This window comes from Acomys russatus, chromosome 4 (assembly GCF_903995435.1).
Source record: "Acomys russatus chromosome 4, mAcoRus1.1, whole genome shotgun sequence".
Classification (NCBI taxonomy): domain Eukaryota; kingdom Metazoa; phylum Chordata; class Mammalia; order Rodentia; family Muridae; genus Acomys; species Acomys russatus.
In genome coordinates this window covers 14,305,082-14,332,527 of record NC_067140.1, presented here as the reverse complement: position 1 = coordinate 14,332,527, position 27,446 = coordinate 14,305,082, and the positions used below count along the sequence as shown (strand labels likewise).

Here is a 27,446-nt window from a genome sequence, read left to right as displayed (position 1 = left end):
CTCAGAAAACCCCAGCCCTGCGTTTCCCCTTTCCCCATTTGACGACTGTCCAGGCTCATGGGGACTGTTTGGTCCCCTGCATTCTGGAAACAGATGTAATCATGGTCTTTATGGCCAGACAGCTGCCCGTTTCCAGTGTGCCCCACCTTGGGTCTCCTGTCACGTGATCCCAGGCTGACCTATGATGACCCACACAGGCCACATGAACTCTGGATGGGGCGCTGGAGGTGGTGTCGTTTCCTGAGGAGTAACTTGGGTGGTCACTGAAGTGGGGGGATGGGCAGGAGAGGAGATGGCTGATTCAGCTTCCGCAAGCTGGGCTGGGATCCAAAGAAAACACAGCTGGAGATGAAGAGAGGAAGGCGTTAGGCAAACGCACTACAAGCTGACATCTTGGGCAGAAATCCAGCTTGGCATCCCGTGGCCGGTGGAGCTTGTGTTTATTTGCTTGGACCAGCTATTTCCCCCAGTTGTACTTTCAGTTGCTCAATCTCTTTAGCAGACAGGCAGTAAAATGAACAGGAGGGCACTTTCCAGTCATCCTAGCTACTGGAAAGGCTGAGGCAGGGGGATCACGAACTCAGGGACTGGTTGGATTCCAACATGAGTGCAAGGTTGGCCTGGAAAAGTTAGTGAGACCCTGTCTCAAAAGAAAAAGTAGAAAGAGCGGGTGGTAGCAATAGCAGCCATACATGCCTTTAATTTTAGCACTTGGGAGACAGAGGCTGGTAGATCTCTATGAGTTCGAGGCTAACCTGGTCTACAAAGTGGATTCCAGGACAGCCAGGGATGTTACATAGAGAAACTCTGTCTCAGAGAGAGAGAGAGAGAGAGAGACAGACAGACAGACAGACACAGACAGAGGGAGAGAGAAGGTGGACAATGGGACACTGGCTGTGGGTTAGACTGTTTTGGGCTAACTCCTAACCTCTTTGGAAGCAACTATGCTTATCTTACCGTAGACCAGTCACGCACATTTTGCAGATGTGGAAACTGAGGCTCAGGGTCAGATTTTGCTATTTCCTCTAGAACAGTGTAACCTCTGCCATCCCCCTGGGGGGCGGTTGGTAGAGCTGAGCATAGCCTAAAATATGTTCCCTCCCACCCTTTCCCAGAGAGACTGGCTGACCTGCACTTGACTAATGGGCTAGCCTGGTGTTAGTGACATGGCTGGGCTGGCCATGCACGGAGGATCCCCTTTGAGTTCCCGGAGGTCTCCAGTTTCCTCAGAGTCATCGGGCAGATGTGAAGGGTTTTGGCAGGGGCTTACCCTCCATCGTGCAAGGCAAGTTGTGACACTCAGGGAGATTGCCAAAGTCCTCCCTGGGCTGCCCTCTGTCATCGTCAGCGAGACCACAATACACTGAGGGAAAGCGGAAGTCCACACTATTAAAAAGGGAGCCTGGAAGATATAAGTGAGGGGATAACAATTGAGATGTAATCTGAATAAACTAAATAAATAACTAAATAACAACAACAACAACAAAAAGGGAGCCTGGACCTCCAAGGCCCTGGGGACAGGACCTTCTCCTACCCTGCCAGGTCACACTTGTACCTGGGTTAAATAGTGAGTTCCAGCCTAGATGTCCCACAGCTGAAGAATGGATATATTTTTTAAAGTGGTACACTCACACAATGGAGTATAACTCAGCTGTTAAAAACAATGACGTCGTGAAATTTTCAGGCAATGGATGGAACTAGGGGAAAAAAATCATCCTGAGTGAGGTAACCCAGACCCAGAATGACAAACATGGCATATACTTTTTTTTTTTTTTTTTAACAAATGGATATTACCTGTAAAGAAAAGAATAACCATGCTACAGTCTACAGACTCAGAGAAGCTAAGTAACAAGCAAGGCTAAAGGGGACACATGGATCTCCCTGAGAAAATGAAATAGAATAGACATTGAAGTTGGACAGAGTGGGGTGCCTGGGAAGGAGATCCAAGTAGGGGGTGGGTACAGGAACAGATGGGATCAGGTGGGGGAGGTTGAGGGAGAGATAGCTGGAATGGGAGGGTGGAGAGGGGTGGGGGGATGGGGGGCCCATCTCTGGAACAAGCTAGAAACCTAGTACAATGGAAGCTCCTAGGAATCTGTGAGGGTGATTTCTAGCAATGGAGAACACAGAGCCTGAACTGGCCATCTCCTATAACCAGGCAAGACTTCCAGTGGAGAGACTGGGACACCAACCCAGCCACAAAACCTTTCACCTACAATTTGCCCTGGCTATAAGATGTGCTGGGGGGAAAAGGTAGTGTAGAAATTGTGGGAGTGGCCAACCAATGGCTGATGGGAGAGCCCACCACTGACACTGTCAGAGGGTCAGGAGCCAGAGGCTGGATAGCTCAGAGACCTACTATAGAAAATGATTCCTAAACTGGGTGGCAGTGGCACATGCCTTTAATCTCAGCACTCGGGAGGCAGAGGCAGGCAAATCACTGTGAGTTCGAGTCCAGCCTGGTCTACGAAGCGAGTTCAGGATAGCCAAGGCTACACAGAGAAACCGTTGTGTCTTGAAAAAAACAAAAAATAACAACAAAAAATAGAAAATAATTCCTAGAGCCAAGTGTGGCAGCACATGCCTATAATCTCAGCACTTGGGAGACAGAGGCAGGTGAATTGCTGTGAGTTTGAGGCCAGCCTGGTCCACAAAGTGAGTCCAGGACAGCCAAGATAACACAAAGAAATCCTGTCTTGAAAACTAAAAAAAGCCGGGCAATGGTGGTACAGGCCTTTAATCCCAGCATTTGGGAGGCAGAGGCAGGCAGATCACTGTGAATTCGGGGCCAGCCTGGTCTACAAAGCAAATCCAGGATAGTCAAGGCTACACAGAGAAACCCTGCTTTCAAAAAAAAAAAGAAAAGAAAAGAAAAAAGAAAATGATTCCTAGGGATATTCTGCTATGCTCATGGTTGGTGCCCAGCCCAATTGTCACCGGAGAAGCGTCATCATCCAGCAGCTGATGGAAACAGATGCAGAGACCCACAGCCAAACACCAAGCGGAGCTTGGGGAATCCTTTGGAAGAGGGGAGGAAGGATTATAGAAGCCAGAGGGGTCAGGGACAACAGAAGAAAACCTACAGAATCAACCAATCCAGGCTCTTAGGGGCTCCCAGAGACTGAACCAACGACCAGAGAGCCTGCACGGGCCTGACCTAGGCCCTCTGGGTGTGTGTTACAGTGTGTCGCTTGGTCTTCCTGCAGGACTCCTAACAGAGGCTGTTTGGGACTTTTATGCCTGCTTCAGGGATCCTGTCCTCCTCTTGGGTTACCTCCTCCAGACTCAGTACTTGGGGAGGTGCCTAGTCTTGCTGCAATTTGATATGCCACGGTTGGTTGAAACCCCTGGGAGGCTTGCCCTTTGCTGGGGAGAAAGGGAGAAGTGGCTGGGGAGTGGGCTGAGGAGAGGTTGTGGGAGAGGGAGGGTCTGGGAGGAGAGAAGGGAGGGGAGGCTATGGTCAGAGTAAAAAAAAGAACTGGGCGCAGAGGTGCACGCCTGTAATCCCAGCACTTGGGAGTCAGAAGCAGGTGGATTTCTGTGAGTTTCAGGCCAGCCTTGTTGACAAAGAGAATCCCAGGACAGCCAAGGTTAGAGTGAAACTCTGTCTCAAAAAAGAAATAAAGAAAGAAAAAGAAAATTTATTTATATACCTATATATAAAATAGTGAGTTCCAAGGCAGCCAAGGTTGCATATCAAGACCCTTTCTTAGAGTAAAACAACAACAAAAATCAACTGGGCTGTGTGCTTAAGAACAAAGTGCTAAGTAGGCCAGGAAGGAAGGTTGCTGAAAAACGGAACGACGAGAGCCAACCTTAGGAAGGTGGGAAAGCATTCTAGATGGAGGGAACAGCAGATGCCAAGGCCCTGAGCAAGAAAAAGGCACACGTTCAAGGACCTGCAGAGGCAGGACGAAGGGCTTATGATGAGAACACAGAGTCGGGAGCCATTGGTGGTCCGCTCAAGCAACTGGCCAGGACAGGGACTCTCTCTGAAAAAAGAAGATGGCGGGAGAGGAAGAGGCGGGAAGAGATGATGAGGGCGGAAGGGCAGAAGGAAGACAATCTCTCTCTCTCTCTCTCTCTCTCTCTCTCTCTCTCTCTCTCTCTCTCTCTCTCTCTCTCTCTCTCTCTCTCTCAGAAGGTGCTAGGAACTGAACCCAGGGCTTGGTGCATGTACGGCAATGCTTTGAGGCACTGGACTCGCTCTGGAGACCAGGCTGGCCTCGAACTCACAGAGATCCACCTGCCTCTGCCTCCCTAGTGCTGGACTTAAGTATGTGGGCCACATATTGTTTTTGTTTGTTTGTTTGTTTTGTTTTTCAAGATGCTTCATGGTTTAAAAGGCTCGTTTTAATTATGTGCATGTGCCTTTGTGAGGGTGTGCATGTGACTACGGTGCCTACCAAGGACAGAGGTGTCGGATCCCCTGGAGCTGGGTTTTCAGGTTGTGAGCCACCTGACGCGGGTATTGGGAATGAACTCGGGTGCCCCTTAAATGTCTTATGTGCTTAACCATTGAGCCATCGTTCCAGACCCCAGGTTTGTGTCTTGTGTCAGAATCTGGAAGGCCACTCACTTGAACTCAAGGCCACCCAGGCCTGGAATCCTCTGGATGGCCTCCACACTCTCTCTGCTCAAGGCTCTGTTCACTTGCAGTGTGTGCCTTTTCTTTGCTTGCTTTTTGTTTTTTGTTTTTTGTTTTTTGTTTTTTTTCCAAACAGGGTTTCTCTGTGTAGCTTTGGCTGTCCTAGATTCGATTTGTAGACCAGGCTGGCCTGGAACTCACAGTGATCCACCTGAGTACTGGATTAAAGGTGCGAACCACCACGCCCAGCTTTGTATGCCTTTAATCATAACGGCATTCCTTCCTTGCTAGTGGTATGGCAGAAACCATGCCCGGCACTTGCACTAGGACCCATTTATGTTTACAGTGCCTTACATTAAAGGCTGGGAATGTAGCTTGCATGTTGGCCTAGCATGTACAAGGCCCTGTGCGTGCCATCCCCAGCTCCACATAGACCAGGAGAAGTGGTGGCCATTTGCCATCACAGAGGGAGGCAGGAGGATCCCAAGTTCAAGGCCATCCTTAGTGGCATAGAGAATTCAGGGCTAGCCTGGGCTGCATGAGAACCTGTCTCAATCCACCCCAAAACAAAACAAAAACCCACTGCTGCCCCCCCCCCCAATTTTTACCTTATAGTTTTAGGAGAAAATAGCCTGAGTGATTAAATCAGGGTCCTAAGGACTGACATCTTAGGACGTGCACTCTGGTCCCCCAGAGAGGAGTCTGGGCATCTCCTGGGGCTGTCAACCCCACCTCACACTGTTTAGGAATTCTCCAGGAACAGTCACAGAATTGTCTCAACTTCCGGTTTCCTGCCAGAGAGAATTCCTAAGCCAGCCAGCCTCACAGACTGTAAGAGCCTAAACCCAGATCCAGGTGATTAGCCATTCTGGTTTGCCTGAGACGCTGCTGCTGTGGATTTCCATGCTCAGTTCTGAATCCAGGAAGATCCTGGACCAAGCTGAGCTGGCTGAGTGTTAAGTATATGCTCAGCAAATATCTCTGTCAGTTCCCCCTTTTTATTTTGCCCGCCCCTTAGCCGGCATCTGCTGTCTACTTTCCACTTTGGTGCTTTGAAGTGTGTGGGTATTGCATGGGTTGCGGGGCGGGGGGCGGGGCGGGGGGCACTGTACGGAGCAGCCAGCCTCAAGGCTTTGCTAAAGAATTCAGAGTCCCTCGAGAAGGAGAAACCTCTCTCTGGGGTGATTCTAGTTGACCTACTCCTGTAGTGTTCCCCTGGCTTAATACTTGTTAGGATTGCTTCTTCAAGAGGGGACGGTCCGAGGCCCTAAAATCCTCAGGTAGATTGGGGCCTCATGACAAAGCCAGCAGGGAGATGGTTCTGAGAGAAAGAAAGGAAAAATAGCCGGGCGTGGTGTCACACGCCTATAATCCCAGCACTAGGGAGGCAGAGGCAGGTGGATTGCTGTGAGTTTGAGGCCAGCCTGTTCTACAAAGCGGGTCCAGGACAGCCAAGGCTACACAGAGAAACCCTGTTTCAAAAAGCAAAACAAAACAAAACAAAAAAAAGAAAGAAAGAAAGGAAAAATAGGCTTGGGCATTGACTTTCCCTGACCTTCCATGGAAGCCAAAGTGGACGTTCCCATAACGAGGCACTCTGTACTGGAAGAGAAAACTGAGGCTCCGCAGCCAAGGGAAAAGGTTTGACGAAGAGCGTGCAAGAACGGCTGCGTGATTGGAATTTGACAGCCGCTGCTTGGTAAGCCGCCTTCTTCACTTTTCTCGCTCTTTTAGGAGTGAGTTCTCCACTTGTCCAGACAGCGGCCGGGCTTGTCACAGGCTCTCCACCCTCAAGGCTGTCAGCGTCCCGCCCCGTCCCCTCCCAGCCCCCAAAGAGGAGGGGGGTCAGGAGGCCCGAGCTTATAAAGGCTCCTGGACCGGGGCTGCCCGCCAGACCCCGCCGCTCGGATCCCCTGAGCTGTCTGCCGCCCATACTTGGCCGTGCAGTCCCCCAGCTCCAACACTAAGTGAGTTGGGGTGCGTCCCCACCACATCCCCAGGCCCTCCTAGCCACGTGGCTCAGTGAACCCAGGTAGGATGAAGGAGGGGGCGGGGATGGGGCACCGGGCTGAATGCCTCCTGAGGAGAGAGATTTAGGACCTGGGGGACCAGAAGACAGTGCTCAGGGAGGCCACCCGGGCTCGGGGCCTGAGAGACCGCAAGCAACTCAACAGGAATGCGTGTGTGGTCGTTGCCATACCAACGGTACAAGCCAGCACACGCCCTCCTCTGAAAGAAAAGGGAAAGTAGGGGTGGGGGTGGAGGGTGCTCATCCTCCTGAGGTCCAAAGTCCTCACGCGGCGGTTACACAAGGGAACCGAGCCCCAAATCCTTTGGAGACAGAGGTCTCATAGCACTTCGGAACCTCAATTTTTTTCCTCTGGCAAATGGAGACAAGTTCATTTTTATGGGAAGTAACGGTCCGGGCCAGCAGCAGCACCCTTTTCTAGTTGCCCGTCCGGGGCCATCACCCTGTTCTAGTTGCGCGCCCAAGAAGTGGTTTTGAGCTGCCCAGACGACACCTGCAACCCCACCCCGCCCCCAGGCTCCGTTGCTATGGCCCTGCTATGGGCCCTCTTCCTAGCGCTCCTAGCAGGTGCCCACGCGGAGCTCCCGGGCTGCAAGATCCGCGTCACCTCTGCGGCGCTAGAGCTGGGTAAGGCGTGCTGCGGGCGGCGTGGACCGGGTAGGGCGCCCTAGCTGCGGGCGCGGGAGCTAGCTAAGGGTCTGCGTACTCCCTCAGTGAAGCAGGAGGGGCTGCGCTTTCTGGAGCAAGAGCTGGAGACCGTCACCATCCCAGACGTGTACGGCGCAAAGGGCCACTTCTACTACAATATCTCGGAGTAAGCAGGGCCTGGGGGCAGGGCATCAAAGGGGATGGGATGGCTTGGGAGACTCCCGGGACTGGGTGGGTTGGGACGTGACCAATTACATGGGATGGGACTCTAAGAAATGGGCGGGCCTACAGGGTAAAGCACTGGAGGGAGGAGGACCCAGGGGAAAAAGGAATATGAACCAGTAGAATTGAAGCTTGGACCAAAGAATGTCAAATGTTCTTGAAGAATTTACCTGTGAGTGAGAGTACAGTCTAGGCATAGAGTGGCGCTTAAAGGGGAGAGAAGCTTAGGATGGGAGAGACAGGAGAGCTGTGATGTAAAGTGATGGAGGCAAAAATCAAAGGACTGGTGGAAAGCCTGGCTTGTGATCCAGCATTCGGTGGGAGGGACCAAGATAACAAGTTAAAGGTGAAATTAGACTTTAAAACAAAACAAAACAACAAACACGCAGTGTGGCCAGAGGATAAAGTGCAAGAAACGAGACTACAGATTTTTTATTTTTTAAAGTGTTTTTTTTTTTTGAGGGGGGGCGGTTTGCTTTGATTTTTCGAGACAGGGTTTCTCTGTGTAGCCTTGGCTGTCCTGGACTCGCTTTGTAGACCAGGCTAGCATCGACCTCACAGCGAACCGCCTGCCTCTGCCTCCCGAGTGCTGCTGGGAGTAAAGGCAAGATTTTTTTTTTTTTTTTTTTTTTTTTTGTTTTGGTTTTTTGAGACAGGGTTTCTCTTTGTATCCCTGACTGTCCTGGACTCGCTTTGTAGACCAGGCTGGCCTCGAACTCAACAGCGATCCGCCTGCTTCTGCCTCCCAAGTGCTGGCACTAAGGGAGTGGACCACCGCGCCCGGCCTTTTTTTTTTTTTTTTTTTTTTAACCATACTCTGCCTGCATATGAGCTAGCAGGCCAGAAGAGGGTACCAGATCTCATTACAGATGCTTAGGAGCCACCATATGGTTGCTGGGAATTGAACTCAGGACCTTTGGAGGAACTGCCAGAGCTCTTAACCTGTGAGCCCACTCACCAGCCCCTAGATTTATTTTTATTTATTCTCTTTTTTATAAATTATTTTTTTCTTTATTTGTATACAATGTTATGTCTGCATGTACACCTGCATGCCAGAAGAGGGCACCAGATCTCATTATAGATGGTTGTGAGCCATCATGTGGTTGCTGGGAATTGAACTCAGAACCTTTGGAGAAGCATTCAGTGCTTTTACCTCTGAGCCATCTCTCCAGCCCTTTATTCTTTTTCTTTTAAGATTTTATTTTGCTGGGCGAGGTGGCACACACCTTTAATCCTAGCACTTGGGAGGCAGAGGCAGGCAGATCTCTGTGAATTCAAAGCCAGCCTGGTCTACAAAGCTAGTCCAGGACAGCCAAGGCCACACAAAGAAACCTTGTCTCAAAAAGGGAGGGAGGTTATTTTATGTGCATTATTGTTTTGTCTGCATTCATGTCTATTTGAGGGTGCTGAAACCCCTGGAATTATAGTCAGGCGGTTGTAGGCTGACATATGGGTGTTGGGAATTGAGCCAGGTCCTCTTGACAAGCAGCCAGTTTGTTTAACCACTGAGCCATATTTCCAGCTTCTATTTATTTATTCTTGAGATAGGGTCTTACTATGTAGTCCTACTTGGCCAAATTCACTCTATAGACTAGGCTGGCCTTGAACCTGCAGAGACAGGCCTACCTTAGCCTCCCAAGTGCTAGAATGAAAGGCATGTGCCACTATGCCCAGCTTTTGTTTTTAAACAAACAAACTTTGTGTGTATGTTGTGTGTGTCATATAATATAAACATATATATGTAATTCCTTCAAAAGAATCACTTGGAGCAGGGCGTGGTGGCACGTGCCTTTAATCCCAGCACTTGGGAGGCAGAGGCAGGTAGATCACTGTGAGCTCAAGGCAAGCCTGGTTTTTACAAAGCGAACCCAGGGCAGCCAGGGATACACAGAAAAACCCTGTCTTGGGAAAAAAAAAAAAAAAAAAAAACCACCAAAACCCCAAAAATATCAAAAAACATACAAGCAAAAAAAAAAAAAAAAAAAAAAAAAAAAAAATCACTTGGGCTCACAAATTCAAGATAGGTATACAAATAACAAATGGAGACTGCTTGTCCTTGTTTGTTTTGTTTTTTATTTTTGTTTTTGTTTTTGCTTTGTTTTGCTTTGTTTTGAAACAGGAGTTCTCTGTGTAGCCTTGGCTGTCCTGGACTCCCTTTGTAGACCAGGCTGGTCTCAAACTTAGAGATCCGCCTGCCTCTGCCTCCTGAGTGCTGGGATTAAAGGTGTGCCCAACCATGCCCGGTGACTCCCTATTTTTGAACATTAAATACAGAGAGAGAGAGAGAGAGAGAGAGAGAGAGAGAGAGAGAGAGAGGCCATTTTTAACCCCTGAGTTCAGAGAACAGAGATCTCTGAGTTACCTGATCTAATTAGGCTTCTTGAGGGGCAAAAAATTCCAGCCCACCTACCTAGCTTGCCCAGCCTGTGGTTATAAGAGGAGGGATGGAGTCCCTGTGGTCAGGTGAGCCTGCCTCCCAGACCAACCCTAACCCTGCCCTCTACAGTGTGAAGGTCACACATCTGCAGTTGATATCCTCGGACCTCCATTTCCAGCCAGACCAGGAGCTGTTGCTGAATATCTCCAACGCATCCCTGGGGCTACACTTCCGGAGGCAGCTCCTCTACTGGTTCTTGTGAGTTCCCTGCACCCATGGGGTGGGGCTGGTGGCTGGGCCTAGAGTCTCTTAGCCTCCCCAGCATTCAGTTTCTCCACTCAAGGGGAGGGCTTGGTAGGATGTCTGGCAAAGATGAAGAAGACGTGTCAGGAGAGATTGTGAGTCTCTATCCCTAGCTGCGGAGCGATGGGCAGTGACTGGCTGGCTGTAAGGGGCCCATACTCCAGTTAATAACTTCATATTCATGCTTATGCAAACAAGACCAATTAAACTCACTGGGTCATTTAAAAAAAAAAACTCCTGAAATAAGGCAGGTTATGTTGGGAGGAAGGGTTCAGGCATGGAGGAGGATGAAAGGACAATGGGACATATATGATCAGAAACATTTTGTGCCGGGCGGTGCCATTTTGTGCCGGGCGGTGGTGGCGCACGCCTTTAATCCCAGCACTCGGGAGGCAGAGGCAGGCGGATCGTTGTGAGTTTGAGGTCAGCCTGGTCTCCAAAGCGAGTCCAGGACAGCCAGTGCTACACAGAAAAACCCTGTATCGAAAACCAAAACAAAACAGAAGCATTTTGTACACATATGAAAACAGAGGTGTCATGTTGTATGGGAAAGAAAAGGGCAGTGAAGCCCCGGTTAATCTCCATTGGCAGCTACGATGGAGGCTACATCAACGCCTCGGCCGAGGGTGTGTCCATCCGAACAGGTCTGCAGCTCTCCCAGGATCCCACTGGTCGGATTAAAGTGTCCAATGTCTCCTGCAAGGCCTCAGTCGCTAGGATGAACATGGCCTTTGGGGGAACCTTAAGGTAAGTCCTAGCTCTAGGGCACACCTTTTGAGCCCCAAGGTCTGATTACCTAGTGTAGAAAAGGAAAGCACCAAGGTTTGGGATTCCCAGTGAATGTGTGCAAGTCCTAGCCCCACTACTTTCTGACTGTGAAAATGGGCAAATCACTGACACTCAGTGTGAGGAGGAGAATGAAGTCCGTTTTCCCAGATCATCCTCGAGCACTGTGTTGTTAGGTACAGAATGTTCAGAACAGTCCCTGGCATGTAATAAATGTCTATGTGCTGAAATAAAAGTCATTGTTAGGAGCTCGCTCAGTGGTAGCATGCATGAGGCCCTGGCTTCAATCACCAGTACCTGGATTTAGAAAATAACCCTGGAGCCGGGCAGTGGTGGCACACTCCTTTAATCCAAGCACTTGGAGGCAGAGGCAGGTGGATCGCTGTGAGTTCAAGGCCAGCCTGGTCTGCAAAGCGAGTCCAGGACAGCCAAAGCTACACAGAGAATCCCTATCTCAAAAAACCAAAAGGAAGAGAGAGAGAGAGAGAGAAAGCAAAAGAAAAGAAAAATAAATGTTAAAGAAAAGAACACTGGAGCCAGGCATTTAACTCCAGCCCCTAAAGAGGCAGAGGCATGTGGGTCTCTGTGAGTTGGAAGCCAGCCTGGACTAGGTAGTGAATTCTAGGCCAAGTCAAGGCTACACAGTGAGACCCTGTGTCAAACAAAACCAAAACCACCGTGAGACTGATAGGATTAGTATACACCGTTGGGTCTGTACAACATTCTCAATAAAAGTAACAACAACAAGTGACATACTGGGGTCCTGGATCTTTGTCGCTGGCTGGTTGAGGGGAAATACAATAGATTTGTCATCTGGTGTTTGCACATTGTTGGACTTTGTTTGTTCGACAAGGGTAACATACCCTAGACCTTGAGGCTTTAGAAGCATTTGGATCTCAGCTAGAAGGATTAAAAATAGTTGTCATCTACAAAGTGAGTCCAGGGCAGCCAAGGCTACACAGAGAAACCCTGTCTCGAAAACCTCCCCCCGCCCCAAAATAGTTGTCATGAGGATCCAAGAAGTGGAACCAAGATAGTGTTCTGGGTGGTGGGATTTTGATGGGGAGTAATCTGGGAAGACTGCATGGAAGAGGAGGCACCTGAGCCCAGTCAGGAGGCTGCAGAGGGCAGGAACACTGGGTAGGGCATCGGAGTTACAGGTTGGATGTGGGGGGCTCTGAGCATCTGTGAGAGTGCCAGGCAGATGGCAGGGGAGGGAGCCTTGAAGGGTCAAGCTGGAGAGGAGCAGGGGCTTAGATCTTTGGTTCTATTGAGGAGCTGGCTAGAACTAAGGTGTCCTTGTTATAACTGTGGTTGGGGCAGGGGCTAACCCAGGCTCTCTTCTCCTTGCAGGAGGATGTATAACTTCTTCTCCACATTTGTCACTTCGGGGATGCGATTCCTCCTCAACCAGCAGGTGTGGGTGGTGGCAGACCTGGGGAGCAAAGCAGGGGTGGCCTGGCTCTGAGCAGCCCTGACTCTGGCCCTGCCTCCCAGATCTGCCCTGTGCTCTACCATGCTGGGACAGTGCTGCTCAATTCTCTCCTGGACACAGTGCCCGGTGAGTCACTGCTGGTGGGGCCAGGACTGGAGCTTGGGCTTGGGGTAGGAGGAACCTGTGTGCTACCACACTGCATCTCAGAAAGGCCCCTTCCCAGTCCAGCCATGGAACAGTCCTGGGTTCAAATGTGTCAATGACTTGCTGTGTAACCTTAGGTAAGTAAAAACTTCTCGGTGGGCCTTGGGTTCCCAGTTTGACTGGCAGCACCTCCCCCAGGAATTGTCAAGGTCTTTAGTATGTACCTGCTGCTCACGGGGTCCCATTTGCCTTCGTCAGCTTGCATTTCGTGGGTGCTCAATTAATGTGAGTCCCTTCTTCATAAGCCACCATGTCTGTCTACTGTGGCTCAGCCATCTTGTCCCATGAGGTCCATTGGGTAAAAGGCACTGAAAAAGAAGGTAGTGGGGGCTGGAGAGATGGCTCAGAGGTTAAGAGCACTGTCTGCTCTTCCGGAGGTCCTGAGTTCAATTCCCAGCAACCACATCATGGCTCACAGCCATCTGTAATAAGATCTGGTGCCCTCTTCTGGTGTGCAGGCAGAACACTGTATATGTAATAAATAAAAAATAAATAAATAAAAAGAAGGCAAGGGAAGTGACTCCCTTGCCATTTTAAAGTATACTATTATCACTGCGTGTGTGTGTGTGTGTGTATGTGTGTGTGTGTGTGTGTGTGTGTGTCTACCCATGTCATGGTGTATGTGTGGAAGTCAGAGGCCATCTTCCCTGTCTGCCTTTGTGTGAGCTCTGGGAATTGAACTCAGGTTGCCAGGCTTTGGAGGTAAGCTCCTTCAGCTGGTGAGCCATGTCATTGGCCCCTCCTTTTCAGTCTTGCTTAGTGATTTGGTGAAAACCTTACAGTAGCCATAGGAGTAGATGGAGCTAGCAATAGCCTCATTGCTGAGCACACACACCTCTCCAGCACTAAGTGCTTTCCACTTAAAGCCAATTTGATTTTCGTAAGAACCCTACATGGACCAGGCGTGGTGGTGCATGCCTGTAACCCCAGCACTTGGGAAGCAGAGGCAGGTGGATCTCAGAGTTCAAGGCCAGCCTGGTCTACATGTGAGTCTACGACAGCCAAGGCTACACAGAGAAACCCTGTCTTGAAAAAAAAAAAAAGGGGGGGGTTGGGCGGTGGTGATGCATGCCTTTAATCCCAGCACTTGGGAGGCAGAGGCAGGTAGATCTCTGTGAGTTCGAGGCCAGCCTGGACTACAGAGGGAGTTCCAGGACAGCCTGAGCTGTTATACAGAGAAACCTTGTCTTGAAAAACAAAACAAAACAAAAAAAAAACAAAACAGCACTTGGGAGGCAGACCCGCTGTGAGTTCGAGGCCAGCCTGGTCTACAAAGCGAGTCCAGGACAGCCAGAGCTACATAGAAAAACCCTGTCTCGAAAAAACAAAAACAAAGAGAACCCTTTGTTGGGGGAGGGGTGTCACTGTTTATCTGTTTATGACTGAAAGACCAGAGCCAGCGCCACCCAGCTGGAGTGACTCGAACCCCTTTCTGCAGTGCGTAGTTCTGTGGATGAGCTTGTCGGCATAGACTACTCCCTCCTGAAGGATCCTGTGGTCTCCAACGGCAATCTGGATATGGAATTCCGGGTGAGCTGCTTGGGTTGGTGCCTGTGACCTCTGACCGCCAGGCGGCATCCCTCTTCTCTGGCTGATGGAGCAGGGCTCTGAGGGCCACTCTCGCTCTGCTTGGCTCCTGCAACTGCAGGCTGAGGTTAAGTCCCCCCTGGATCCAGAGGTTGGCACCCACCTTTCTAGCTGCATTCCAAGTCTCTGCAGTTCCTCTTGTCCAGCTGTGCGCCTAGGAAGTCCTAACTCCAGGGACTTCCTTTCTTATGCCTTTCCCATCCCCTGCCTCTCCCAAACCCGTGAGTCACATGAGGGGGATGGAGTTCAAGCCCCTCTCCCCAATGGAGATCATGATCTAAAGGTGTCCAAGTTCATTATGTAAAATGTCACATTTGTGTGACACATAACGTGTGTGTGTGTGTGTGTGTGTGTGTGTGTGTGCAAACATGTGGAGGTCAGAGGACAACTTGTGAGAGTTGTTCCATCTGGGGTTTTGGGGCTCGAACTTAGGTCCTCAGGATTGGCAGCAAGCTCCTGTACCTGATGAGCAACCATCTTGCCAGTCTGACAATGCTGTTTGTTTGAGAGAGGCTGTCCGGGAGCTCACTTTGTAGACTAGATTGGCCTCAAACTCACAGAGGTTCTCCTGCCTCTGCACCCCAAGAGGTAGTATTAAAGGCAACAGATGTGTCTTCTTCTTCTTCTTCTTCTTCTTCTTCTTCTTCTTCTTCTTCTTCTTCTTCTTCCTCTTTTTTTTTTTTTTTTTTTTTTTTTTAGTTTTTCGAGACAGGGTCTCTCTGTGTTAGCCTTAGCTATCCTGGACTCACTTTGTAGACCAGGCTGGCCTCGAACTCACAGAGATCCGCCTGCATCTGCCTCCCGATTGCTGGGATTAAAGGCGTGCGCCACCACGCCCGGCCGCCTTCTTCTTCTTCTTCTTCTTCTTCTTCTTCTTCTTCTTCTTCTTCTTCTTCTTCTTCTTCTTCTTCTTCTTTGTCTCATCCTCCTCCTCCTCTTCTTCTTCTTCGTCCTCCTCTTTCTCCTCCTCCTCCTCCTTCAAGGTTTATTTTTATTATTTTCTGCGTATGGGTGGTTTTGTCTGCATGTATGTATCTGCACCACATGTGTGAAGAGGGTGTCAGAAGCCCTGAAGAACAGACAGTTGTGAGCTGTTATGTGGTTGCTGGCAACTGACCACATCCTCTGGAAGAGCAGCTGGTGCTCTTAACCACTGAACCAATTCTTTTTTTTTTTTTTTAATTGGTTTTTCAAGACAGGATTTCTCTATCCTGGAACTTGCTCTGTAGACCAGGCTGGCCTCAAACTCATGGAGATCTGCCTCCCAAGTGCTAGGATTAAAGGCGTGAGTCACCACAACCTGGCTTCCAACTGCTGTTTTTAAGTATAGTTGCATGTGTGGGTATGAAAATCCAGCTGTAGGGGGCTGGAGAGATGGCTCAGAGGTTAAGAGCACTGACTGCTCTTCCAGAGGTCCTGAGTTCAATTCCCAGTAACCACACAGTGGCTCACGACCATCTATAATGAGATTTGGTGTCCTCTTCTGGCCATCAGGTGTACATGCAGGCAGAATATTGTATACATAACAAATAAACAAAGGGCGGCGCTGGCGCACTCCTTTAATCTCAGCACTCAGGAGGCAGAGGCAAGTGGATCTCTGTGAGTTTGAGACCAGCCTGGTCTATAAAGCAAGTCCAGGACAGCCAAGGCTACACAGCTGTGTTCACCAAGTCTCCTTATCAGGAATTCACTGATCATCTTGTGAAAACCCACACCCATGTCCGTTCAGAGGATCCAGGCTCCAGCTGTGGCTATCACATAAGGGCTTTTACAAGAAAAATAAAGTGGATTAATTCTGTTAAAAAAAAAAGAAGAAGAAGAAGAAGAAAAAGAAAAGAAAGAAAGAAAAAAAAAAGAAAATCCAGCTGTGTTAAGATTTTTTTATTATTTACCTATTTATTTATTTATTTTTGTTTTTTAAAGACAGGGTCTCTCTGTGTAGCCTTGGCTGTCCTGGACTCACTTTGCAGACCAGGCTGGCCTTGAATTCCCAGAGATCCACTTGCTTCTGCCTCCCAAGTGCTGGGATTAAAGGCATGGACCACCACGCCCGGCTAGATTTTTTATTTTTTGAGTTTTAGAAATAAGCATTTTTAGCAGGGCATCAGTGGTAGTGAACACCTTTAATCCTGGCACTCGCTGAGTTGGAGGCCAGCCTGGGCTACAAAGCAAGTTCCAAGACAACCAGGGATACACAGAGAAACCCTGTCTGGAAAACCAAAAAGTAAAATAGAAAAAGAAAAAGGAATTATTTCATTACAGAGAACTTAAAGAAGGAGTAAAGAGTTTCTGGACGGCAGGAGGGGTCCCCCGAAGTAGGGTGCCATCAAGCTGCGGGTCTGGGACCTTTTTATAAAATGATGGCGGAAACTGGGGTTGAGGTATGGGAGGTGAAGGAGCTGGTCAGTCCAGTTGGCCCACCCTTTTGCTTTCAGTCAGGAATGGCTGGGAGGCAGGTGTGACAGAACAGAACACTCACCTGGTGGCCCTGCCTCCAGCTAGGACTTTCTCACAGCTCGGGGTCCTTGCCTCACCTGGCCTGTTTCTACTTCCTGTTTCCCCCACCCCCCCCCCCACCCCCTGCTCACCCCAAGTAGGGAGGGTTCCTGACTGGTGCCTGGATAATGATATGATGGGGGAGGAAAGGCCAGAGAGGACTGTAGAAAAATGGACCAGGGGGCCTCCTAGTGGGAGCAGGCAGGAGTTTATACAGCTCAGCTGTACCAGCCCAAGGTGGGGGACCAGGGCAAGGCTGAATCAAAACCCATGAGTATCTTTAACAGGCTCATACAGCGTCTATCCATGATGAGCTTAGTGGACTTCCCTGGCGCCCCCACTCCCCGCTCCCCTCCCATCCCTACCCCCCAACTCTGGCCTTCGAGACTGGACTGCAAAGTGATGAACCCAGACTGTACCTTCCAGCATTTTTGACATCTGGAGCGGCTGGAATCTCAATATGAGATCCCTCCCAGGTGGATTCCTGCTTCAGCTCCTGGTCAGGAAATCATCGGGATACAGGAATTACTGGGGTATCTTTGAATTTGATGGAGACGGTTTCTTTTGCCCAAGGTGGGCTTAGGTAGGGGAGCTAGAGAGAAAATGGACAGCACCCAAAGCCATCCTGAACCAGTGGGTTTCAGGGTTTGTTTGTTTGTTTGTTTGCTTTTAGACAGGGTCTCATTATGCAGCCCTAGCTGGCCTGGAGCCCCTGTGTAGACCAGGCTGGCCTTGAACTCATAAGCATATGTCTGCTTCTGCCTCCTGAGTTGTAGGATTTAAAAATAACGTGACCCACCATGCTTGGCTGCTTTCAGATTCTTGTCTCACAAACTTAAGGAATGAAATGTGTGGACCACAGACGTGACTTTTGTTTTGTTTTATTTTTTCGAGACAGTGCTTCTCTGTAGCCTTAGCTGTCCTGGACTGGCTTCTTAGACTAGGCTGGCCTTGAATTTATAGAGATTCACCTGCCTCTGCCTCTTGGAGACAGGGTTTCTCTGGATAGCTTTGGCTGTCCTGTATGTCTTTGTAGACCAGGCTGTAGGGGTGACTTTTATAAGTATTTTATTATAAGGAGAGGGAGAGAAGGTAGGGCTCATGTTGAGCAGGAATGGTTCCAGGAAATAGGGCACCTCAGCCGTATTCATTTTTATTTATTTACTTATTTTTATTTTATGTGTGTTGATGTTTTGCCTCCATGTACATCAGTGTGCGGGTGTCAGATCTTGGAGGTGCAGACAGTTGTAAGCTGCTATGTGGGTATTGGTTATTGAACCCGAATTCTCTGGAAGAGCAGTCAGTGCTCTCAACTGCTGAGCCATCTTTCCAGCCCCCCCCCACCCCCGGCCGCTGTATTCATTTGACAGATGTGAAGGCTTGAGGAAGGTCAGCAGTTGGTATGTGACCACCTTTGCCCCTTCTTGTGGTTGGCAGCAGGACAGTCGATGGACTCGGCAGCTCAGATGCCTTAAGTTCAAATCCTGATCCCATCCCTGGCAGGCTGCCTGACCTTAGGCAAACGTCTTCCCCAACCTGTGCTTGTTGCATAATATGCCTTATATGTAGCACAGAGCGTGTTGAGATAGCATGCCTTCCAGGGCTGTGGTGTGGGCACACTTTCTGTTAGAGAGCCTGAAGGGAGCACTCCCGATGGCACATGCTGCTATATACCAACATACAAAAGACTGAGGCAGGAGGATTACCATGAAGTTGAGCCCAGCCAGGGCTACATAGCAAGGCCACATCTCAAAAATCACACAACTAGAGAGGCAGTGGTGAGTACTTGGAACTGGGCAGCCACGATGGGTCTGTAAATGTGGCGGTGATTCCTGCTGCCCAGTATCCGAGGTCACTCAGCCCCCTTTGCCATGTTGTTTTTCCTGGTCCTCTCTGCCTTTCTTTTCTTTATTTGTTTCTTTCTGGGCTGGCTTATTTATTTTATGTGTCTCAGTGTGTTGCCCACTCGTATGTAAGTACACCAGTGGGTATGCAGTGCCCAGGGAGGACAAAAGAAGACGGAGTCAGATCCCTTGGTACTGGCAGACTACTAAGCCTCTATGTAGGTGCTGGGAATTGAACCCCAGTCCTCTGGAGGAGCAGTGCATGCTCTTAACAAATGAGCCATCTCTCCAACCCCACACCTTGCTTTTTGTGCTCGCTCCCTCCTAAGCCCCTCTAAGCGTTGCTGCAATGCTTTTTGAGAGCGAAGTTTGTGAGTCTTTCCAGAACAGCCATCCAGTCCGGTTCCCTTTGGCTCCTGGCTGTGCCTGAAACAAACCCAACCAGCCTTGACCCTGACGCTGAGCCCCCACTTCCAGGGAGCATTCTTCCCCCTGAAGGAAGGGAACTGGAGCCTCCACAACTGGTCGGTGGAGCCACAGCTGGAAGAAGACGAGAGGATGGTGTACGTGGCTTTCTCTGAGTTCTTCTTTGACTCTGCCATGGAGAGCTACTTCCGGGCTGGAGCCCTACAGCTGACACTTGTCGATGACAAGGTAGACCAGGGCTTGTCTGAGGATGGGTAAGAAGGGCCCATGACAGGAGGCCAATGACCCTGTCTCATTCCTCATTCCCCCATACAGGTGCCAAGTGACCTGGACATGCTTCTGAGAGCCACCTACTTTGGGAGCATTGTTCTCCTGGTGAGTATTGGCTGGAGGCAGGGGTGTGGTCAGAGTTGGAGGTTACCCCCACCTACACATCCGTGAGGTGGTACCGTTGGGTATTTCCAGTGGTTACAGAGGAGCCTGTGGCTAAGGCCTCTCACCTTGCCAAGCCTATTTCCCACTCTGTGAAGAACAGTTGGCACTCCCTGCCTTGTCTCCACAGAGCGGCTGGGAGGCTGGGAGAGGCCTTCAGGACAAGGCTTACTATGCTCATTTACTTTTATTTGATGCAGAAAGAGAGAGAGAGAGAGTTGAAAAACTTTAAAACGGGGTTAGAGATACACTTCAGTTGGTAGAATGCTTGCCTAGTATGCCTACAGCCCTGAGTTCCAACCTCAGTCTACAATTTTGGTTTGGTTTGGTTTGGTTTTCTTTCTTTCTTTTCTTTTTTGTTTTGTTTTGTTTGTTGAGACAGGGTTTTTCTGTGTGTCCCTGGTTGTCCTGGAACTTGCTTTGTACACCAGGCTGGCCTCAAACTCCCAGAGATCCATCTGCCCCTGGGACTAAAGGCATGCACCACCATGGCCTGGCTGTTGTTTACTTTTGTTTTGTTCGTTTTCTCGATACCAAGTTCTCTGTGTAACAGCACTGGCTGTCCTAGACTCCCTTTGTAGACCAGGCTGGCCTTGAACTCACAGAAATCACCTGCTTCTGCCTTCCTAGGGTTTGGATTAAAGGTGTGCACCACCACACTGGGCTTACTTTTTTTTTTTTTTTTTTAAAGAAATATACTCTCTGGGGCTGGAAACCACTTGGCTCAGTGGTTTAGAGTACTTGTAAGAGGACCCAGGGTTTGGTTTCTAGTCCCAAATGGTAGCTAACAACTATCTGTAAATCTAGTTACAGAGGACCCAGTGCCCTCTTCTTGCCTCTGAAGGTGCGCACAGCATGCATGTAATACACAGACCTACATGCAGGCAAAAATACCCATATACATAGAACAAAAATAATTATAACTTAAATAAACATATGTTTAAATATAAATATTTACATTTAGGAGATGGAGAGATGGCTCAGTGGTTAAGAGCACTGTATGGTGTTCCAGAGGACCCAAATTAAATTCCCATCACCCACATGGTGGCTCACAACTGGCTGTAACTCCAGTTCCAAGGGATCTGACACCTTCACACTAATGCACATAAAATAAAATTAAACAATTAAAAACAAATAAATTTAAATATTATATATAATATATTCCACATATATATTTTCCATATAACAGACACACACACATATATGGTGTCATTAATGAACACATTTTTGTCTGGCATGGTGGCTCACACCTTTAATCCCAGCACTCAGGAGGCAGAGGCAGGTGGATCGCTGTGAGTTCGAGGCCAGCCTGGTTTACAAAGCCAAGTCCATAACAGCCAAGGCTACACAGAGAAACTGTCTCCAAAAACAAACAAACAAAAATTTGGTTCAGGTTTGTAAATGACAGGAATTTAAGTCTGTGTGACTCCATGGTGACCTCCTCTACACACACAACCTTATGAGCTTGTCATGAGTTTTCTTTATCTTGTTCTTTTTAATTTTTGTGGGTTTTTTTTCTTTTCTTTTTAAAAATTATTTATTGTGTACACAGTGCTCTGCCTGCGCATCTACAGGCCAGAAGAGGGCATCAGATCACATTATAGATGGTTGTGAGCCACCATGTGGCTGCTGGGAATTGAACTCAGGACCTCCGGAAGTGCAGTCAGTGCTCTTAACCTCTGAGCCATCTCTTCAGCCCCCTTTTTTGGTTTTTAGAGACAGAGTTTCTCTGTGTTATATTGGCCATCCTGAACTCAACTCGCTTTGTAGACCAGGCTGGCCTCGAACTCACAGCGATCTACCTGCCTCTGCCTCCTGAGTACTAGGATTAAAGGCGTGCACCACCATACCTGGCTTCATTTTTTTTTTTTTTTTTTTTTTGAGACAGGGTTTCTCTGTGTAGCCATGGCTGTCTGTCCTGGACTCCCTTTGTAGGCCAAGCTGTCCTGGAAATCAGAGATCCGCCTGCCCCTGCCTCCAGAGTGCTGGGATTAAAGGTGTGCGCCACGACGTCTGGCTTGTTGTGAATTTTCAATATTTTTCAGTGAAGCAGCAGGTGTCATTAGAACAGCGCCCGCTTGGGAGTCCGAATGTTCCGTACAACAGCTGCTGTCATTACTGCTTTATCTCCATTGTCAAGGCAGCGGCTGTGTAATTTGAAGCACTGGCTGCTTTGCCAGGCTGCCCGCGTTCCAATTCAATTGTCCCTTCTACAGCTGGGTAACCACACAGGCTTGCACAACCATAGTCCGTCTGCTCCATTTCGTGGACTTGAGTGCTTACCTTGGATGTGTGAGCACCTGAGCTTGGCTCTGTAGCGCCCATAAAAGCTGGGAGCAGCAGCTCTGGGGAGGAGACAGGAGGATCATTCAGGCTTGCTGGCCAGCCAGTCCAGCTCAGTCAGCGGATTCCAAGTTTGGTGAGAGGCCCTCCTGGCTCAAGAAATAAAGTTGGCGCCAGGCGTGGCGGCCTTTATTCCCACGGCACACCTTTAATCCCAGCACTGGGAAGCAGAGGCAGGCAGATCTCTGAATTCAAGGCCAGCCTGGTCTACAGAGTGAGTTCCAGGACAGACATGGGTAAACAGAGAAACCCTGTCTCAAAAAAAAAAAAAAAAAAAAAAAAAAGAAAAAAAAGAAAAGAAAAAAAGAAAGAAATAAAAATAAAAAATAAGGTTGGCAGTTGTAAAGGAAGACACCTAAAGTTGACCTTTGGAATGAATATACACGCACACACGCGTGCGCACACACAAACACATACAAAAAACAAGGAAAATGTCCCTGGCTTACTTGGTTGTGTGAGACTTAAATGTGCTATGCTTAAGGGAATGTTTCTTTTTGAGACTGGATCTCATGGAGGCCAGGCTGGCCTCAAAGGTTTAGATATGTAAGTGTGAATGCTGCCTGGTCCTCTTGTCTCGACCTCCCAAACACTGGGATTACGGGTTTTGCTACCAGACCCGGCTCAGAATCACGTTTAGCAATGCGTAAGCATATGCAGTTAATAGTATTATGTGGCCTGTAGATCAGCTCAGAGTTGAGGAGGCACAGGCTGGGGTGTTCAGTTCAAAAGGCCGTCCCTGGGGTACGCCCGTTGGGGTTTGAGTCTGGATGGATATTCAGCAAAGTGGGGGGAGGGTCAGGTGTCGGTTGTGGCACGTGCTATAATTTCAGCACTTGAAGGCTGAGCTGCAGGAGCACTGGAGTCCAGGGTTCAAGACCAGCTAGGCAATGCAGCAAGAAGCCATTTTAAAAAGAGAAGGAAGGAAGGATACTCCTTTAATCAATTCACTGGGCAGGTTCAGGTCAGAAGGGTGTGGGGTGGCACCACAGCAGTCTGTACTTGCAACCCCTTGCCTCCAAAAGGCCTGAGGCTTTGTCCACCCCAGCCCCACCCCGACACCCACACCCAGTGCTCACCAGATGATGCCTGGGTTGTGAGCTGCCTGCCTTACTGTCTCCAGAGCCCTACAGAGATTAACTCCCCGTTAAAGCTGAAGCTGGAGGCCATGAGCCCCCCACGTTGTACCATCAGGCCATCAGGCACCACCATCTCTGTCACTGCCAGTGTCACCATCACCTTGGCCCCACCCATGCTGCCTGAAGTGGAGCTGTCCAAGATGATTATGGTATGGACTCCAGAATGAGGGTACCCGGGGTCAGTAAGAAGTGGGCTGGGAACCTTTGCAGTTCATAATGTCCCCATGTACTTTCTCTTCAGGAAGCCCGGCTCAGTGCTAAGATGACGCTCCGGGGCAAGGCGCTGCGAACAAAGCTGGACCTTCGCAGGTATGTGGTAGGTAAAGATCTGGAGTGGGCCCTTGATGTCTGAGCCTTAACGTCACCAGGATAGTGGCACCTGCTCACTAGAACCACGAGGTTAAAACTGAGCTATTCCTGTAAGCCTTCAACAATACAAAAACTGAACTGTTAAAAGTATCCTTTTATTCTTCACCTGATGTAATTGTTGCCTCTGTCTGCCAACCTAGGCCTAGTCCTAGAAGCTTTTACCCTCTGTACAATTTATCTAGGCCTAGAATGCTTCCAGCCTGAGGTTTCCTGCTGAATAAGCTTACCCTTTCTAGTTCTTTCTGAGCTCTGGCTGGCTGTTTCAACTCAGCTGTTCTGGTTCAAACTCCTCTTCAAGCTGGCTGATTCAATCTGGCTTCTCTCAGTTTCTCACTGAATTGCTCTGCTTGGCCTCAGATTAACTCATGTCATCTGTGCTAATCTGGCTCCATCTCATACACTGGCTCATCTGTCTTCAGCTGTGTCTAGCTTGTCCTCTCTCCAACCTCTCTTTGTAAAGCTCTCCTGGTTAAAAACTGCCTCAGATGTGGTGGCACACGCCTTGAATCCCAGCACTCAGGAGGCAGAGGCAGGCTGTGAGTTCGAGGCCATCCTGGTCTACAAAGTGAGTCCAGGACATCCAAGACTACACAGAGAAACCCTGTCTCTAAAAACCAAAACAAAAAACCAGAAAACTGCCTTTCAGCTCACTGACTCCACAGAACTGCCTGGACAGCACTGACTCAGATCTGCATGCCTCTGTCTCCTGAGTGCTGGGATTAAAGGCATGCACCACCACACCTGAACCTAAGCTTTTCTTTACTTGAAACTTGCTCTATACCACGCTGGCCTTCAATGCAGAGACCTGCTTGTCTCTTGTCTCCTGGGATTAAAGGCCTGACTATGTAGCATTGTGTGGACTGGCACTCGGGTGTATAGATTAGGCTGGCCTCAAACTTGAAGAGATCTGCCTCCTGCGTGCTGGGATTATAGGCATGTGTCACCACTCCTGACTAACAGTGGTTTCTTAAACCCTGCATTCTCCCACCATGTAGAAGCAGGCAAAGCAGGTATTAATTAGAGGCAAGTAAATTGCTTCGGGAAGGCACACCTGCGGTCGGTCACTCAGCAAAGAGGATGGAGACATTGGTTTGGGCATCACCCTCAGCGCTGTGCAGTGGTGACCTGGATGCAAGTCATTTTTATCTTTGTAAGGCGCATTTCCTCCTCCGCTAAATATAGGTGAAAATACCTTCTACCTCCTAGGGCTGAGTATCTGTCATCATCTGCCCCTGGCCATGTGCGACTCTCTGCATTTGTGTGATAATAATTAAATAGCGCTTAGGCTGCACCAGTCGCTACACAGTTAACAGTGCAGACAAGGAGCACTTACAAAGTTGTACAGTGCTGCTCTGAGGCAGACCTGAGACATTTCAGGGGTGCAGGGGCTTGGGGTCTAGTCCACACAACCATGTGACTTCTGGCTATGACTTCACCTCTCCAGCTTCAGTTTCCTCATGAGTAACAAACAATTTCTAAAAGTGCCAGATTCTTAGAGCTGTGAGTGAGGGCTGAGTCACTTGGTGTTCAGCAGTGTTGCAACTTGACCAGGTAAGTCTATCACGGAGGAGGCTGGGGTAGGAAATTTATGGAAGCCAGCCAAGGGTAATCTATATACATAGCAAGCCTCTTATCTCAAATACCATCAACTAAGCTGGGGGTGGTGGCGCATGCCTTTAATCCCCGGCGCTGGGAGGCAGAGGCAGGCAGATCGCTGTGAGTTTGAGGACAGCCTGGTGTACAGAGTGAGTTCCAGGACAGCTGGGCTACACAAAGAAACCTTGTCTTGGAAAAAAAAAAAAATTGAACCTCCGGAGGCAGAGGCAGGTGGGTCTCTGTGAGTTCAAGGCCAACTTGGTCTACAAGGGGAGTCCAGGATAGCCAAGGCTACACAGAGAAACCCTGTTTCAAAAAAAAAAAAAAAAAAAAAAAAAAAAAATCAAACACCATCAACTACCAAAAAAAAAAAATCCCAAGGACTGGAGAGATAGCTCGGCTGAACAAAGTCAAGAATGAGGGCCTGAGTTTGACCCCTAAAACCCAACTGAAAAGCAACTGAGCTTAGAGGCAACAGTTTGTGACCCCAACACGGAGGAGGAGACAGCATCCCTAGGGCTCACTCCCCATCTCAAAGAGGGATTCTGTCTCAAGACATGGTGGATGGTGCATGAGGAATAATGACCTGAATTTGACCTCCACCCTCCATAGGCACATATCTAAACAAACCCCTATACACTTGTGCACCGTTACCCAGGCATACAAATACACACACACACACACACACACACACACACACACACACACACGTGGTATGTGGTACTATGAACAGAACCCAGGCTTTGTACATGCCAGGAGAGCCAGGCATTTCAACTTTTTAAATTTTTTTTTTTTTTTCGAGACAGGGTTTCTCTGTGTAGCCTTGACTGTCCTGGACTCATTTTGTAGTCCAGGCTGGCCTCGAACTCACAGTGATCCACCTGCCTCTGCCTCCCAAGTGCTGGGATTAAAGGCGTATGCCACCATGCCTGGCTCTCTTTTTTAATTTTTTAAAAAATGTTTTTTCTTCCTCCTCTCACCCCACAGGGTTTCTCTGTGTAGCCTTGGCTGTTGCAGAACTTGGCCTCTGCCTCCCAAGTGCTGGGATTAAAGGCGTGTGCCACCACGCCCGGCCTCACACTGAGCCATTTTGCCAACCCTATTTTATTTTGTTTTTGAATTAGTATCTTTTTTGTTTGTTCGTTTTGTTTTGCTTTTGAGATAGTGTTTCTGTGTACCCTTGGCTGTCTTGGACTCGCTTTGTAGACCAGGCTGGCCTCGAACTCACAGAGTTCTGCCTGCCTGCCTCTGCCTCCCGAGTGCTGGGATTGCAGGCATGTGCTATGGTGCCTGGCTGGACATTCTTGACAAATAAAAAGTAGCAGGCCTAAAGAAAGTGGGCTCCAAAGACAAGAGTCCCTCAGGGATGTACACCCAGGAAATGGCAGCTGACACACCTGGTAAGATGATCAGGTGGAACCTGAAAGGTTGACACTTGGGGCCATCTTTTAGGTAGGACCCCAAGAACAGGACCTTCCCAGGTTTCAGGGTCACAGGGTGCATTTCTTTCCTACAGATTTCAAATCTACTCGAATCAGTCTGCGCTGGAGTCTCTGGCAGTGAGTTGGGAATGACGTGGGTGGGTTCAGCCCTTGGGGCAGGCTGGCAGCTCACACACCCCTACCACCATGTCTGTGCCCTTTCCCCCTCAGCTGATCCCACTGCAGGCCCCACTGAAGACGCTGCTGCAGATCGGAGTGATGCCTATTCTCAATGGTAGGGGCCGAGGGCGTGAGGAAGGGAGGAGTCGAAGCAGGGACTAAGCTGGGTGACCCAGGCTGAGCTTGCCTCTCCTCTCCACAGAGCGTACCTGGCGAGGCGTGCAGATCCCCCTTCCTGAGGGCATCAACTTCGTGCGTGAGGTGGTGACCAACCATGAGGTAAATATATTGTGAAAGGGAGGATTTAGATCAGGACCTTTCCCTTCATACGACATTCCCATGCCATCTGTCTGTCCCCCCTAACACTAGGTGCTTCTTTAAGTAGCAAAGGATTTGATTCAGAAACAAAACAGAAGTACAGAGGAGATACACTGCAAAGCTGGGGGGCCCTGAGATTTGCTCGAGAATGTTTGTTTGGAGGCTGTCTCCAACCAATCGGAGCAATGAGTGACACTGCTTGTCCCCTTCCTCAGGGCTTCCTCACCATCGGGGCTGATCTCCATTTTGCCAAAGGGCTTCGAGAAGTGATTAACCAGAACCGTCCTGCCGCCGGTGTCTCTCCACCCTCTGCGGCAGCTCCCTGAGCCCTTCATCCCACCCAGGCAGCTGGCATTCAGGAACTGAGTCCTCTCAGCAGCACCCCCAACCTCCCGACCCCCATCCCACTTGTTGAAGTGTTCTTGGTGCCACAGAGAGGAATGCGGTTGGAAGCTATGCCCGATTTAATTTCATAATCAGTCAACCATCAATTACAAGCCATCCACTCCTCTCCTTGGGCTGCCCAAGAGCTCTGTTGGGGTCCCGGGATGGAGCATTTTAAGCAGGTCAGGCCACCTTACTGTGGTGGCAACAAAGTGATCCATTTGTGCCTAGGCTGCCTCTGTGTGGCTCGAAAGCTGGGGGAGCACAGGGCTGTGGGACGTCTGGGCAGTTTTAGAGCAGGAATTGCCCCACAGGGGCATTT

At 49.3% G+C, this 27,446-nt stretch overlaps 1 protein-coding gene across 1 annotated transcript; it reads left to right on the top strand.

Moving 5' to 3' along the window:
• The first annotated feature begins 6,458 nt into the window (after nt 1-6,458).
• Pltp (phospholipid transfer protein) lies at nt 6,459-27,350 on the top strand. The gene is made up of 16 exons (XM_051143788.1): nt 6,459-6,620; nt 7,134-7,244; nt 7,332-7,431; nt 9,994-10,122; nt 10,759-10,914; nt 12,307-12,370; nt 12,451-12,514; nt 14,031-14,122; nt 18,997-19,173; nt 19,261-19,320; nt 22,841-23,005; nt 23,098-23,165; nt 26,338-26,380; nt 26,474-26,537; nt 26,625-26,701; nt 26,956-27,350. Exons 2-16 carry the CDS (start codon nt 7,145-7,147, stop codon nt 27,064-27,066), a joined length of 1,470 nt encoding a protein of 489 aa, XP_050999745.1. The 5' UTR covers nt 6,459-6,620; nt 7,134-7,144; the 3' UTR covers nt 27,067-27,350.
• Nucleotides 27,351-27,446: the final 96 nt, after the last annotated feature.

What these genes read in the sequence shown, in the direction of transcription:
- Pltp (XM_051143788.1), top strand. Translation starts at nt 7,145, where the DNA reads ATGGCCCTGCTATGGGCCCTCTTCCTAGCGCTCCTAGCAGGTGCCCAC. An exon ending in GATTCCTCCTCAACCAGCAG is followed by an intron (nt 12,371 to 12,450) that starts GTGTGGGTGGTG and finishes CCTGCCTCCCAG; the next exon opens with ATCTGCCCTGTGCTCTACCA. An exon ending in ATCTGGATATGGAATTCCGG is followed by an intron (nt 14,123 to 18,996) that starts GTGAGCTGCTTG and finishes CCCCACTTCCAG; the next exon opens with GGAGCATTCTTCCCCCTGAA.